Here is a 15577-nt window from a genome sequence, read left to right as displayed (position 1 = left end):
AAAAGTACTTAACATTTATCCCCAGATAACAGCCATATGAGAGTCAGCATAAGCAATGAGTGGATCCAACTACAATTTAAGAACAAATGTGTTTATCTGTGTATTTCTTAATTCCTCTCTCTCCCTAAACTAAACACACTATAATCTAAGCACAGTGAATAAAGGGCCTTTGATTTCTCACTGCTGCATCTTCAGTATGAAGAACAAAGTCTGGCATATAGTAAGACTTTGTCTTACTGACTAAATCAAAACCTCTTGAGTACATTCAGTTTGATCTGTCGATTGATTCTTTCAAGAAATACTTATTAAGCATCTAGTAGTGTATGTCAAGCATTGTTCCAAATGCTGGGAATTTGTAGCTGAGACAAATGAAGTTGCTGCTTTCATACAGTTTACATCGAATTAAGGGAAGCAAAGAATAAGGAGTGAACAAAGAGTGTTTCTATTATAATAAATGTATTTAAAAACCTAAAACACAGTAATGCTATGGAGGTTTTGAGGAAAACAGGGTCAACTATAAGTAAGGGAAACAAAGATGGTCTCTTTAGAGAGTAATATTTCAGCTGACATCTGAATGATAAGTTCTGAGGACAGAGCATATCAGAGGAAATAGAAGACAAAAGGTCCTGATGTAGGATAAGTTTGATGGAAAAGTGAAGGAAAACAGAGACCTCGAGATGAAGACCTAATATAGCAATATGTAATCAACTGTTTAACTTTTTACCTAATTATTTCCTAAGGATAGGACTATTTTTGTAGAGTTTTATTTTTCCTCCCTTCTAGCTTAGCTGATCATATTACCTACAAAAGCACTTCAAAAGCATCAATAAAATTGAATGCTTATTATGTGTTTATACAAATTATAATTTTTACATCCTTATAAATGGAACCATTTTAATCATTAGAAAATATATCAGTATTAAGGAGATGATTATTATATCAAACTAACACGGGGACTCCTGGCTGGCTCAGTCGGTAGAGCACGTGACTCTAATCTTGGGATCAGGAGATCAAGCTCCAAGTTGGGCAAAGAGTTTATTTTTTAAAATTAAATAATTAATTTTCAAAATAAAAAGCTTCTTCATTGCAAAGGAAGCCATCAACAAAATGAAAAGCCAATCTACTGAATTAGAGAAGATATCTGCAAATGACGTATCTGATGAGACTAATATCTAAAATATATAAAGAGCTTATACAATTCAACACCAAAAAAAAGAGATCTGATTTAAAAAATGTGGAGAGGACCTGAATAGACATTTTACCAAAGACAACATACAGACGGCCAACAGACCTAAGATGCTCAACATCATTCTTCATTCATTAGGGAAATGCAAATCAAAACCACAATGAGAAATCACCTCATACCTGTCTGAATGATTAAAATCAAAGACAGAGAAATAACAAGTGTTGGTGAGGATGTGGAGAAAAAGAACCCTTACATAGTGTTGCTGGGAATGTAAATTGGTACAGCCATGTGGAAAACAGTATGGAGGTTCCTCAAAAAATTAAAAGGAGGGGTGCCTGGGTGGTTCAGTTGGTTAAGTGTCTGCCTTCAGCTCAGGTCATGATCCCAAGGTCCTGGGATTAAGCCCCACATCAGGCTCTCTGCTCAGTAGGGAGCCTGCTTCTCTCTCTCTCCTTGTCAAGTAAATAATAAAATCTTTTAAAAAAAATTAAAAGTAGAACTACCATATGACCCAATAATTCCACTACTGTGTATTTAGCCAAAGGAAATGAAAGTATTAATTTTGAAAGATATATGCACCCTTATTTTTATTGCAGCATTATCTACAATAGTCAAAATATGGAAGCAACCCAAATGGCCATCAGTAGACAAATGGATAAGGAAGATGTGATGTGTGTATATATAGATACATATACATAATGGAATATTACATAGTCAAAAAAGGGACGAAATCATGCCATTTGTGACAACACGAATAGAACTAGAGGATACTATAAAAAGTGAAATAAGTGAGACAGAGAAAGACAAACACCAAAGGATTTTATTCATATGTGGAATCTAAAAAAAAAAAAAAAAAAAAGAATAAACAAGCAAACAAAAAGCAGAATCAGACCTATACATACAGAGACAAAGTAATGGTTGCCATGGGGGAGGAGGTTGAGAAGGTGGACAAAATAGGTGAAGGGGAGTGGGAGATATAGGCTTCCAGTTACAGAATGAATAAGTCACAGGAATAAAAGGCACAGCATACAGAATATAGTCAATGATGTAGTAATGTTGTATGGTGACAAGTGGTAGCTATACTTGTGGTGAGCATAGCATAACATAAACTTGTCCAATACTACATTGTACATCTTAAACTACTGTAACATTGTGTGCCAATTATACTCAAATAAAACTTTTTTTAATTAAAAAGGAAATTACTGGGGGACACGTGGGTGGCTCAGTCTGGTTAAGCATCTGCCTTTGGCATGGGTCATGATCCCAGAGTCCTGGGATGGAGTCCCACATTGGGCTCCCTACTCAGTGGGAAGCCTGCCACTCCCCCTGCCTGTGCGAGTTTTCTTTCTGACAAATAAATAAATAAAATCTTAAGAAAAAAAAAAAAAGGAAATTACTGGAAATATTTTATATCTTAAATTAATAATGCTTAGAATTTTGTTAAAAATAATTTGAAAACAAAAAATAAACTATATCCCTAAAGAACTTTTCTTTAAGAAAAACTTTTAAAGATTAAATGATAAATGAATACTTTGGTTGTCTGTAACTACAAAACAAAGTACTTCAAAACATTTTAAATTTAAAAACAACCATTTTATTTGCTCATGACTCGAATTCTTCAAATAAGAATGTAAGCAGATCACTAAGAGCTCAGGCCAAGACACTGTTAACAGTGAGCACTCCTAATACACAGATTTTGGTTTCAAAATACCATTCTGGGATCCCTGGGTGGCGCAGCGGTTTGGCGCCTGCCTTTGGCCCAGGGCGCGATCCTGGAGACCCGGGATCGAATCCCACGTCAGGCTCCTATTGCATGGAGCCTGCTTCTCCCTCTGCCTATGTCTCTGCCTCTCTCTCTCTCTCTCTCTCTATCATAAATAAATAAAACTTAAAAAAAAAAAATAAAAAAAATAAAAAAAATACCATTCTTCCATAAAAGTAATAAGGATTCCTTGGAGGAATGGTTGATTCCATGGCTGGGACATGAGAAATACTAAATGAGCACAAAATATCTTTTGAGGCCAGGAAGTTAGAAGTGTTAAAAAAAAAAAAAAAAAAAGTATATTTCTAAAGGACACAAGACACCCTAAATGGTTAAAGTTGGAGCAATCTGAGCAACAAAATTCATTCTGATAGAATTAGATTGTAACAAATAGAAAAAAATATATTAGTCTATACTGATACAAGGAACTGAATTAATAAATAAATGAGGGGATCCCTGGGTGGCGCAGCGGTTTGGCGCCTGCCTTTGGCCCGGGGCGCGATCCTGGAGACCCGGGATCAAATCCCACGTCGGGCTCCACACATGGAGCCTGCTTCTCCCTCTGCCTGTGTCTCTGCCTCTCTCTCTCTCTCTCTCTCTCTGTTACTATCATGAATAAATAAATAAATAAAATCTTTAAAAAAATAAAAATAAATAAATAAATGAAAGGAAGAAACAGATCTTCATCATATAGGTATGATGATAACAAATATAATTGTCAAATTGACAAATATAAAAGAATTGAGGGAAAGGAGAAACCATGATTACGCAAACAACATAAATAACTGTAGAAGGCAAGACCACTGTATGCTAAAATTAGATGGCAAAGTATGTTGAGAAACAAGACACTTGAGTAGTGTCAAAGCATCTCCCCACTGGAACTTTATAATATTTGTGCATATTCCCTGAAAGTCTAAAACTACTGCAAAATAAAATGTTAAAAATAAAAAAGAATTCTGTCCGCACTGCAGAGACAGTTAATCTCTGTTCATTGATGTCAGGAGCCTAGAATGGCTGGATGTTACATGTAATACCTTAACTGGGGCCATGTGTCTATGCCCTCGATTTTAGCTATCAGTTCCTCCTTTCTCCTGAACAAGGCTTAGCTGAGGTTCATCATGGCTTATTTGGAGTTTATCACATTCGGTTGGTCACAGTCAGTCACAGAGCCAGTCAACACTGGAGGGAAAAGGAAATGCATCTATCTCTCCATGGGAGGAGTGTCAAAGAATTTGTAGGCATCTTCAATCTACAACAATGAAGATATGAAAACAAGATGTTCTCCTAGCATGACACTAATTAGGAACCATAGAAAAGCAGTGTGTTACCTCAAATTTTTCTCAAAGTGATAAGTGGCTAAGCAATTTCTCAGTAGCTACAATATTGACATTTGGCCCAGATAATTATCTGTTGTTGGGGAACTATTCTTGCTCATTACAGAATGTTAAGCAGCATTCTTAACCTCTACATATTAGATTCTAATAGCAATCTACTCTCTACTCCCTCCATTTATGACAACCAAACATGCGTCAAGAAAATGCCAAATGTCAGAAGGTGAGCAAAATTGCTTCCAGTTGAAAATCGTTGCTGTAGGGGATCCCTGCATGGTTCAGCGGTTTAGCACTGCCTTCGGCCCAGGGCGTGATTCTGGAGACCTGGTATTGACTCCCACGTTGGGCTCCCTGCATGGAGCCTGTTTCTCCCTCTGCCTGTGTCTCTGCCTCTCTCTCTCTCTGTCTCTCATGAATGAATGAATGAATGAATGAATGAATGAATGAATAAATAAATAAATAAATAAATAAATAAATAAATAAATAAAATCTTTAGGGGAAAAAAAAAAAGAAAATCATTGCTGTATAATAGATCCAGGAGGAAAACACTGAAAATATATTTTCTTACAAAGAAACTTGTGGTTAAATCTGGACATGTGTTTTAAGTGTGTTCCCTATGTGAAAATTCACTGAGCTACACACTTAGGTTCTGTACACTCTGCTATTTATATGTATGTGTGTTTTTTACTGCAATTAATAGATATACTTAAAAACTAAGGCTGTAATTGGCTTTAGAAATGGTCCATCATTTTGTATTTCCTCTTTAATAGTAACTAACAAATAAAACATGGTACTCATTCCAAAAGTTAATTTCAAAGAATTTTTCAACATACTAATTATATAAAATGATATAATTATAATCTCTCAGCCAGATTATATAAAATAAAATAAATACATTATCAGTTCATTTATCAAAACCCTAAATAGTGGTAAAATGGCTTACCTGGATATATGCCTTTTGGATGGCTGCAAGTTCTTCACCAAGGGGAACAACTAGCTTTTCAACTCGTCTTTCATGAGAGTATGGCAAAATATCCGGAGAATCTTCAGAACGAAGTTCTATCTGCCCAATTCGTAGGTTAGTAATAACCTGTTGAATAGCCTACAGAAAATCAAGTATTTATAACTACATTATATGTTAAAATTTTTAGCTTAGGTTACCAACAAAAATAAAATAGTGGTAAAATTTAGAACTCAAATCATTAAACTATTTTAACTATAAGTTATATTAGAAGTGTTACAAAAGAGGAAAAGGCTTTGAAACATCTTTTTTTCATATAGTCCTTCCAGCCAAACACTCAAGAAATAAGAACTAGTAAACATTCAGCAAATTCCTCAAAGGTATTTTGCACTTTTCAATGGCAGTGATAAACTCCCTCCAAATATATTTTATGAAGGCTCAGACAAACCGAAGTTTTAGGTTAGCAAACTAAATCCCCTCCAAATTATGTATCATAGACCATTTTAGAGCCAGAGCTATAACTCAGATTTCCTGGTTCCCTGGCAAATACTTTTTTTCCAGTGAAATCTTGTTACTGTTAAAGGAACAATATATCTTAGGACTACCTTACAAACCGGCTTGTTAAGAAATTGAGGGCATAGGGCATATACTATACTAAATAAATTATTGATAAATTAGTGGAATATTTTCCATTTAAAACACTACATATGATGTGAATATATGCTGGATATACTTTTAACCTCAGTACTGATGATGATCAAGAGTTGAAAGAACCCTAAATACTCCACTGAAAAACTTAGAATAGGGGGAGCCCCATGGCACAGCTGTTTAGCGCCGCCTGCAGCCCAGGGTGTGATCCTGGAGACCCAGGATCGAGTCCCACGTCGGGCTCCTTGCATGGAGCCTGCTTCTCCTTCTGCCTGTGTCTCTGCCTATCTCTCTCTCTGTGTGTGTTTCTCATGAATAAATAAATAAATAAATCTTTTTAAAAAAAAGAAAGAAAAATTTAGAATAAATGAATTCAATAGTTGCAGGATACAAAATTATGCAGAAATCTGTTGCATTTCTATACACTAATAACAAAGTAGTAGAAATGAAGAAAACTCAAATTACAATTGCACCCAAAAGAAAAAAATACTTAGAAATAAATGTAACCAAAGAAGTGAAAGACCTACTGCAGCATTATTTATGATAGCCAAGATATGAACAAACCAAGTGTCTGTCAATAAATAAATAAATAAATAAATAAATAAATAAATAAATAAGATGATGTGTGTGTGTACACACACACAACGGAATATTACTGTCATAAAAAAATGAACTCTTGTCATTCGTGACAGCATGGATGCTAAGAGGGTATTATGTTAAATGAAATAAGTCAGACAGAGAAAAACAAATGCCATATGATTTCACTCATGTGGAATCTAAAAAACAAAACAAAACAAATAGACTCTTAAAAACAGAAGACTGATGGTTGCCAGAGAGGAGGTGAGTGGGGAGATGGGCAAATGAAGGGAATTAAGAAGTATAAACTTCCAGTTACAAAGTCACAGAAATGAAAACTACAGCACAGGGAATATAATCAATAATGCTGTAATTATGTTGTATAGTGACAAATGGTGATTATACTTATTGTGGTGAGCACTGAGTAATATATGGAATTGTGAAATCACTGGGGTATCTTGGGGGTACAGTTGCTTAAGTGTCAGACTCTTGGTTTCGGCTCAGGTCAAGATCACAGGGTTGTGAGATCAAGCCCCATGTTGGGCTCCACGCCCAGCATGGAGTCTGCTTAAGACTTTCTCCTTCTCCCTCTGCCCATTTCCACCATGCTATCTGTCTCTGTCTAAAATAAATAAATAAATATTAAAAAAAGAAAAAGAATTGTCAAATCACTAATGTGGTACACCTGAAACTAATATAACATTGCATAAAACTAACATAGTATGTACCTCAATAATATATATTTATTTTTTAAAAAGTTGAGGGGGGACGCCTGGGTGGCTCAGTGGTTGAGCATCTGCCTTCAGCTCAGGGCATGATCCTGGAGTCCGGGATCAAGTCCCACATCGGGCTCCCTGCATGAAGCCTGCTTCTCCCTCTGCCCATGTCTCTACCTCTCTCTGTGTCTCTCATGAATAAATAAATAAAATCTTTAAGAAAAAAAAAAATTGAGGAGACCCTGGGTGGCTCAGTCAGTTAAGTGTCTGCCTTCAACTCAGGTCATGATCCCAGCATTCTGAAATTGTCCAGAAATTAAGAGCATTTTTTTCAAAGCTGGAAAAGTCTCATGAGGTTTCAAAAGACAAAATATTATCTATCTATCTGTCTATCTATTTATTTATTTTTAAGTAATCTCTATGCCCAACGTGGACCTTGAACTCACAACTCTGAGATCAAGAGTCACATGCTCTACTGACTGAGCCAGCCTGGCAACCCAAACTAAATATAATTTCAAATAAAAAAATACTCTACAACAAAAATCACATCTTAATTACCTTTGTATTCCCAACACCTGGTATGGTACCTAAAATAGTTCACTATAATTACCAAGGGACCAACCACATCACCTGGAGTGGAATTATGACCACTTTATAAAACTGAGTAAGATGTTGATATTTTTAATTATTTTTTTCAACAAATATTTGAATGACTCCCACATGTCCGGTATTGAGTTAGTAACAGAGCTACCACCAACATAAACATAATCTGTATATTCATATAGTTACTATTTTCATGGGGCAGAAGACAACAAATAAATGAATAAGTCAAAAAAATGACAGATTAACAAACTATAGAAATGATCCCTGAAAGAGAGACTCTTAATCATGAGAAACAAAGTGAAGGTTGCTGGAGGGGGAATGGGGTAACTGGGTGATGGGCATTAAGGAGAGCACATAATGTAATGAGCACTGGGTATTATAGAAGACTGATGTTCTAAGTAAAAACTGAGTTTAATTAATTTTTTTAAAATGACAGATTATGGGGATATCTGGGTGGCGCAGCGGTTTGGCGCCTGCCTTTGGCCCAGGGCACGATCCTGGAGACCCGGGATCGAATCCCACATCGGGCTCCCGGTGCATGGAGCCTGCTTCTCCCTCTGACTGTGTCTCTGCGCCTCTCTCTCTCTCTCTGTGACTATCATAAATAAATAAAAATTAAAAAAAATAAAAAATAAAAAATAAAATAAAATAAAATGACAGATTATGGGATCCCTGGGTGGCGCAGCGGTTTGGCGCCTGCCTTTGGCCCAGGGCGCGATCCTGGAGACCCGGGATAGAATCCCACGTCGGGCTCCCGGTGCATGGAGCCTGCTTCTCCCTCTGCCTATGTCTCTGCCTCTCTCTCTCTCTTTCTGTGTGACTATCATAAATAAATAAAGAAAAAAATATTTAAAAAAATAAATAAATAAAATGACAGATTATGATTACTATTAAGAAGAAAATTACACACATACAAAAAAGATAGGGAGAGCTAGCTTTTGACAGTTTAGAGTAAAATTTTTTGAAGGCACAACATTTCAGCAAAGACTTAAAAGGTGACTAAAAACAATCCAGCATGTTTAAAGTGATTAAAGTAAGATCAGAGGCAGCACAGAAATTTCTGAAAAATATCAAGGCTATGGGTAGAAGGAAAAGGCTTACAACTTGACAGAATTGAAATTTAAACTTAGAAGGTCTTCAAAACCCAATACAGAACACCACTCAGAGCAACTAAAATTAGAACATAATGAGATGGGGCTCAAAATTTTCACTACCCTTGAATAAAGGAAACCAGAGCTACCTGGAGAAATGGTTGATTCCACAGCTAGACATGAAAAATACTAAATGAGCATAAATATCTTGTATCTTTCAAAAGAAAGATAGGGGGAATGTCCAAAAGCAGGCACCATCATAAAGGAGGTCCCAATAGCCAAAGCTTTAATAATCTGAGCAACAAAATTAACAATGACAGCTCTGGATTGTGGCACATAGAAAAAAATACATGTCCATTAGTTCAAATTGATACAGAGAATTAAATAAATGGAAGAGAAGAAACACTCTTCATTACAAAAGAATTCACGTTAACAATCATAAAAGAAATGAAAGGAAATAATGATTAGGCAAACACCACAGAAATAACAGCTGCAAGCAAGAACAGTCATTGGATGCTAAAATATTTACATAGTCTCAGTAAATCCCCCACTATATGCTTATTAGTTACAAAGGGGAAAATAGTAATTTTAAAATGCAGAAACTGGGAAGATATCTTCTTAACCAAGTCAAGATTAACAACAACAGCAGTAAGACAAATCAACATCACGTATTTTCTAATACCATGCACTGAAAAACGTACAGCATCACTTCTGGAGTGTTCTTCCCCAAAATGTATAACCTCACTCCAATCATGAGAAACATCAGACAAACCCAAACTGAGGAATATTCTACAAAATAACTGACATCTACTCTTAAAACTGTCAAGGTCATGGAACACTGGAGAAGATTGAAAAACTATCACAGATAGGAAGGACTGAGACAGGACAACTAAATGCAAGTGAGATCCTGAACCAGACCCTGAAGCTGAAAAGGACAATGGTGGGAAAACATAAAATTCAACTCAGGTCTACAGAGGAGTTACTAGTATTGTGCCAACGTTAATTTCCTGGTTTTGATACACTATGGTTATATGTTAACATTAGGGTAGCTGAGCAAAGTAGAGATAGAGATTGCAATTTTTGCAAATTTTCTGGAAGCCTTAGTTCAAAATCAAACTTAAAAAAAAAAAAACCTGAAAACTTAATTTAAAAAACACGTAGAGTATTCAAAAGTTTAGTACTTTTAACAAACTACTTATGTATACTGACATCTAAAAACTGCTCATGTAGAAAATCTCCTCCAACCAAAGAAGAAAACAGGAATGTGTAAGAAATGTTGTAGTCTTGATGTCAAACTAAATACTAGAATGACAAACTGGTCCGGCCCCATACAAAAGCTGTTATTTTCTTAAATGTTAATAAATGGAAAGACATTTTACTTACCTTTATATCACTACCTGGTGTGGCACTGAGAGCCAAGATTCTAAAGTGATTTGTATATTTGAACAGTTCTCTTACAACCTTAAACAAGAAAAAAATGTTCTTTAATTTCATCCATCCAATACAAAAACAACAGTGATTCTGTTAAACAAACTATTATATATGTTCTATTATCAATACAAAAACAACAGTGATTCTGTTAAACAAACTATTATATATGTTCCATTATCATTCTTTCTTATAGAGTATTGATGGTCTAAGGGATGGAACCATCATGAGTCACATTATCTAAAGAGCAAATAATTCAGGTTTACATTCTACACCAATCAAAAACATCTTAGAGTTTCTTCCATACATAAAGCTACTACATCAAGGCTGACTACAGAGGCAAATCAAAATACTCAGTTAATTCAAGGGCAAATCGAAGAAGAAAAGGGTCTACTTTCTGTTGTTTGAGCCATATGTTTATTAGCCTTACAGCTATATCCATACTGCACACTTACCAGGTGAAGATAAGTCCTAACATAAAGACAGGGAAAAAAAAAAAAACAGTATGAAATTAGATTTGAAATGGAGAAAAACTGTTTCAGGAAAAGACTTTAAAAGCCCAACTTTCCTTTTAAATGTTAACACACCTTCTCAATGGCACCAAAGCATCATTCTAGACTTCGAAATATGAATTCAACACCCATATCTGGTAATGTGAATTCAATACCCATATACTGAATTTTTCACCAGATTCCTAAATAATCCTTCACGTGATGCCCCAATACAAGGAAAAGAACCCCTAAGTAAATGGAATTGCAAGAATAGCTCTCAATATCTAATAGCTCTGCATTAGATATGGGAAATAGTAAAAACAGGTTATCTAAAAACTTTATTTCAACCCACATAAAGGATGAATTAAAAGAGACCCTGAATCTTGACTAATCTCAAAAAATATTATTTATGGACTTTCTTTTTAACATGATATGGAATACAACATAAAGACAGAACATTATACTTAACATAGAATTGTTCTAAGTAAAAACTGATGCAAGACAAAATGTCCCTAATAAATACATTACTTTCATCCAAATGGGATTCTCAAGCATTTTGTAGAAAAGGAAATGGTGCTGTGTTTGTAACCCAGGAAGCTACATTCTTCATGGAGTTGGTGTGCCTGTTGGCTTCTCCATCTATAATATTCAAGGCATCATAAACACTCAGGACTGTTTGGATTTAATGAAATCAGTGCATGTCTTACTGTACTCAATAATAGCATAAGCTTTGTAAATTAAAAAAAGGGGCAAAGGCGCTCAGTTGGTTGGGTGTCTGACTCTTGATCTCAGCCCAGTTTTGATCTCAGGGTCATGAGTTCAAGCCCATTATTGGGCTCCATGCTGATTGTGGAGCCTACTTAAAAAAAAAAAAAAAAAAAAAAAAAACACCTGGTGCTAGAAATTTTCTTTGAAAATAAAATAAATGAATTAAAGTTGCTAGGTATAAGCTAAAATCTACAAAATAAATTCACAGAGTTAAAATAAAAAATTTTAAATGCCCCGCTCAAGCAGAAACCTTAACACACTGGATATTAATTTACTTGGAAAGATATGAATAAAAAAATATATACATCCATTTCCTGCCTAAAATCAACTCTAAAGATGACAATTCTCCAGAAGGTAACACAGAGGTATAATACAATAAACTTAAACTTCAGTTCTTTAAACAGGGAAACTACAAATTCACAAACTGGCAGTAAAATTCACCTCTTGGCACTAAATAAAATCAACTCTCCCTTTTATTCTTACGCTATACCCTCTCCCTGATATCACCAGATTATAGTTTTACCTACCCACCACCTACCCGTTGATGATTTGCAAAGCTGTATCTCCAGCTCAGAACTCTCCATTGAAATTCATACTTTTATCACCCACTGCCCACTGGTATCTGTACTTCGATTCCTCATAGACATTTCAAACTCAACAATCTAAAACTACACTAATCATCTTCATGTAATACCCCAAATCTTTAGTGCCTCCAGAACTCTTCATCTTGACTAAGAGCATCCTCAGTCTTCCAACTCAGAAACCTGGGAGTCATCCTAAATTCCTCCTCTTCCTCATTGTACATCCTGCCTTTAGCCTTCTCTCTTCTAATCTCTTTTAAATCTAAAGTATCACTGAACATTGTTCAGTGAGTCTCCACCACCTGTATTTCCTATGTCCTACAAAGAGCATTCAAATTGCTAAGCATAATATACAAATACCTTCATGGCCTGGACCTTAATTACCTCTCCAGCCATATCCCACTTCTTCACCTTTATAGTTTATATTCATGTAGTACTTAACTAGAAGCCACTGTGTTAGGTATGCTGCATATATTAGATCATTCAATCTTGGTAACAACTCTTGACAGTTAAGTATTTTACCTAGCTGCCAAGGAATGACACTGCACATCTGCTACCAATCTCTGGATTATTATCTTAGTTCCAAAACTCCACCCATACCCTATTTCAGATCACTGCCTCAACCATGACTAGGCTTTCAGCATCTACACCCACAGTAATGGTCTTGTTAAGGATTAAAAAAAAAAAAATTTTAAGACAGCAGAGACACTGTTTGAATGAAGTATTACTTTCATTGAAATAATGTGGGGCTTTTTCATAATGATAACACAATCAAAACTTCCATCATTAATAAGTATTCACTAAAATACTCTTTAACAATATGTTCACAGTCCAAAGACTTTTAAACGAAATATTACCTGACAATAAGCATAGTTTCCAAGAGCTTTATGAGCTTCATCAATAACTAGACACTTTATTTCAGCAGCAGGACAAGCTCCTCTAGAAAGATCATTTACCATGACTTGAGGTGTAAGAAAAAGGACTCTCTTACTGCGCCATATTTCCTTCCTGGTGAAAGCTTGAGTAGTTCCTGTAAACAAAAGTGACATTCTATATTCTAAATGCCAGGACTGTTATCTTTAAAATATCTATAAATAATCTGGCCTAATTTCACAATGCAGTCCTTTGGTAATCTGCCTTCAGCCAAGAACAATTTAACAAATCATTGAACTGTTACATTTTAAAGCTCTGTTGTGATCCAAATGTCAATGCTGAGGCACAACTAGACAGTTTTTAGAGAATTCCTACATAATGACACAATGTCTTAAGAAAAGCAAACTTTCTTTCTGGGAAATCTTTCTGGGTTAGAAAGTCGGGAAACCTCCTGCTCACTTACTGATGGGAGTATACACACATAATCGCTTCAAAATGCTCCGACAAACTAAAGGGAGTCTCTGAAAATTGAGTAAAGCAACCCTTTTTTGTGAGGGCCAGGCTTGCTTCAAGTAGATAATCCTTTAAGGGAGAAGATGTAAAATATGCTGTGTTCTGGGGACTATTCCGCATGGAATTGCTTTAGCTCAGTTTCCACCAGAACGCGTGCTTTCCCGAGTACCCAGCTCTTAATTTCAAATTAGCCCATTCTCTAAAATACCTGTCATTTCGGCCATGTGGGACTGCGGAATACCCATCACTCGGTAGCAAGCCTCGATCTGCTGTGTCACCAAAGGTTTCGTGGGGGCCATGAAGACCACCTTGCCGGAAGGGAACCAGCGGTAGAAATTGTACATGACCACGGCGGCAATAAAGGTCTTTCCCAAGCCAGTAGGGAGACACACCAGCGTGTTGCAAAACAGAGAAGTCCGGGTAATCTGTAGCTGGTAGTCCCGCACTGGGCAATTAGTAGGGTAAATCCACAGGGAGCCCGCTGAGGTGCAGAAACCGCCATTCTCTACCCTCAGCTGCTGCTCGGCCTCATACACTGCAACCAGCAATACATCATCGTCCGACTCCGGCTGAGCCTCTGCAGCCGGAGGAAAATGTGCCGTAGAGGTGCCCGGGCTCTGAGGCCGCTCAGGTCCAGAGCTGCAACCCGGGGCTCCGGCTGATCGAGAAATGCTTGAGCCCCACGTCTGGAAAAGCGTTCTTTGCCGTCCGCTCATTAGGCTGACAATCACCAGAGGCCTCTCTCAGACGCAAGCCGTTCCAACAGCTCAACCGCCGCCATTCGGATCCCCATCGGTTACCTTCACACAAAACAGTGGAACGCGAGGGCGGAACTGCAGTCGGTGGGTTCATCTAGTTGAAAATGCCGCCACTGAGTTTGCGTCGGAAATCTGATTGGCTGGCTTCCCGGAAACCCTTGCGGAGTAGTCCCGGAGACGCATGCGCACTACCCTGGCGTTACTCTAAATTTGGTCCGCGGTTCAGTTTCCTTATAGACTTTAAATCTAAGTTCCGTTCCGATGACTGGGCGTTTGGGCCTCATTGCTAAGATGATGATATTGCTTAAAATGATAAAAAAATAATAATAATAATAACTTTGAGGTCCACGAATATCCATATTTTTGTGAATTTAACGTTATGGAGTGTCTAACATTCCTTGTTGGCTATGTTTTTAAATCGGAAGATGAGGTGAAAAACACATGGGCTACGTAGAATTAAAGGTCTTATTTCTTTATCCAAGCTGAGAAAAAAAAGAAAAATGCCCGGTCTCATTTTCCCAGTATTTGGAGAGGTAGCCCATTATCTTAATATTTTTATTATTAAGAGGGAAGTGAACGGTTTGGCTTCATATTCATCAGGAAATCTGAAAGAAAAAAAAAGGAAGGCATTCCTGATTCCATCATTACATCTTCATAAATGACACCAGGCCGTATGCGTCAGTGAGATATTATTCTACTCTAGCGACAGCTTTCTACCTCAGGCTTGGTACGATTCCCCGCTTCTTCGCTCCAAACTCTGGCAACTTGGAGTAACCTCTGGACATTTCCTTCCTCGTGTGTGGGTTGTTGTGAACATTAATACTATCGCCGTCGTCATCCGCAAACAGCATCCTGCGTGCAGCTTCTTTACATTGTTGTGTTTGGCCAGTTTCTTGAACTTGCTTTTAAACTTTCCGGCGTCTTTTTATTTCTTGGGCAGGGAAAGGAACAGTTGTATTTCAGTTTCACCTGAGTTTGAAAAGGGAGGTGGGGGCAGCCCCGGTGGCTCAGCGGTTTAGCGTCGCCTGCAGCCCGGGGTGTGATCCTGGAGATTCGGGATCGAGTCCCACGTCGGGCTCCCTGCATGGAGCCTGCTTCTCCCTCTGCCTGTGTCTCTGCCTCTCTCTCATGAATAAATAAAATCTTTTTAAAAAAATAAAATAAAGGGAGATAGGGGGTACGGGTTGTTCTGATGGACAAGGACCGAGACTATTCAGGTGTGAGTTTTTAGGCTAGAACTAGATAGAATGTGACTAGAAGCCTGAATGCTGTTTTCCTGAGGCAGTTTATA

At 37.0% G+C, this 15577-nt stretch overlaps 1 protein-coding gene across 1 annotated transcript in view; it reads right to left on the bottom strand.

Moving 5' to 3' along the window:
- FANCM (FA complementation group M) overlaps positions 1–15446 on the bottom strand; it is a 64104-nt gene extending 48658 nt beyond the window's left edge. Inside the window, exons 1-4 of the mRNA XM_025443636.3 lie at positions 13737–15446; positions 13000–13172; positions 10258–10335; positions 5223–5381 (exon numbers count right to left, since the gene is read on the bottom strand). Of these exons, the coding sequence (XP_025299421.3) occupies positions 5223–5381; positions 10258–10335; positions 13000–13172; positions 13737–14244 (918 nt within the window). The 5' untranslated portion in view covers positions 14245–15446. The remainder of the gene's footprint in view (positions 1–5222; positions 5382–10257; positions 10336–12999; positions 13173–13736) is intronic.
- Positions 15447–15577: the final 131 nt, after the last annotated feature.

This window comes from Canis lupus, chromosome 8 (genome assembly GCF_003254725.2).
Source record: "Canis lupus dingo isolate Sandy chromosome 8, ASM325472v2, whole genome shotgun sequence".
NCBI lineage: Eukaryota > Metazoa > Chordata > Mammalia > Carnivora > Canidae > Canis > Canis lupus.
This window is presented reverse-complemented; position numbering and strand designations above follow the sequence as displayed.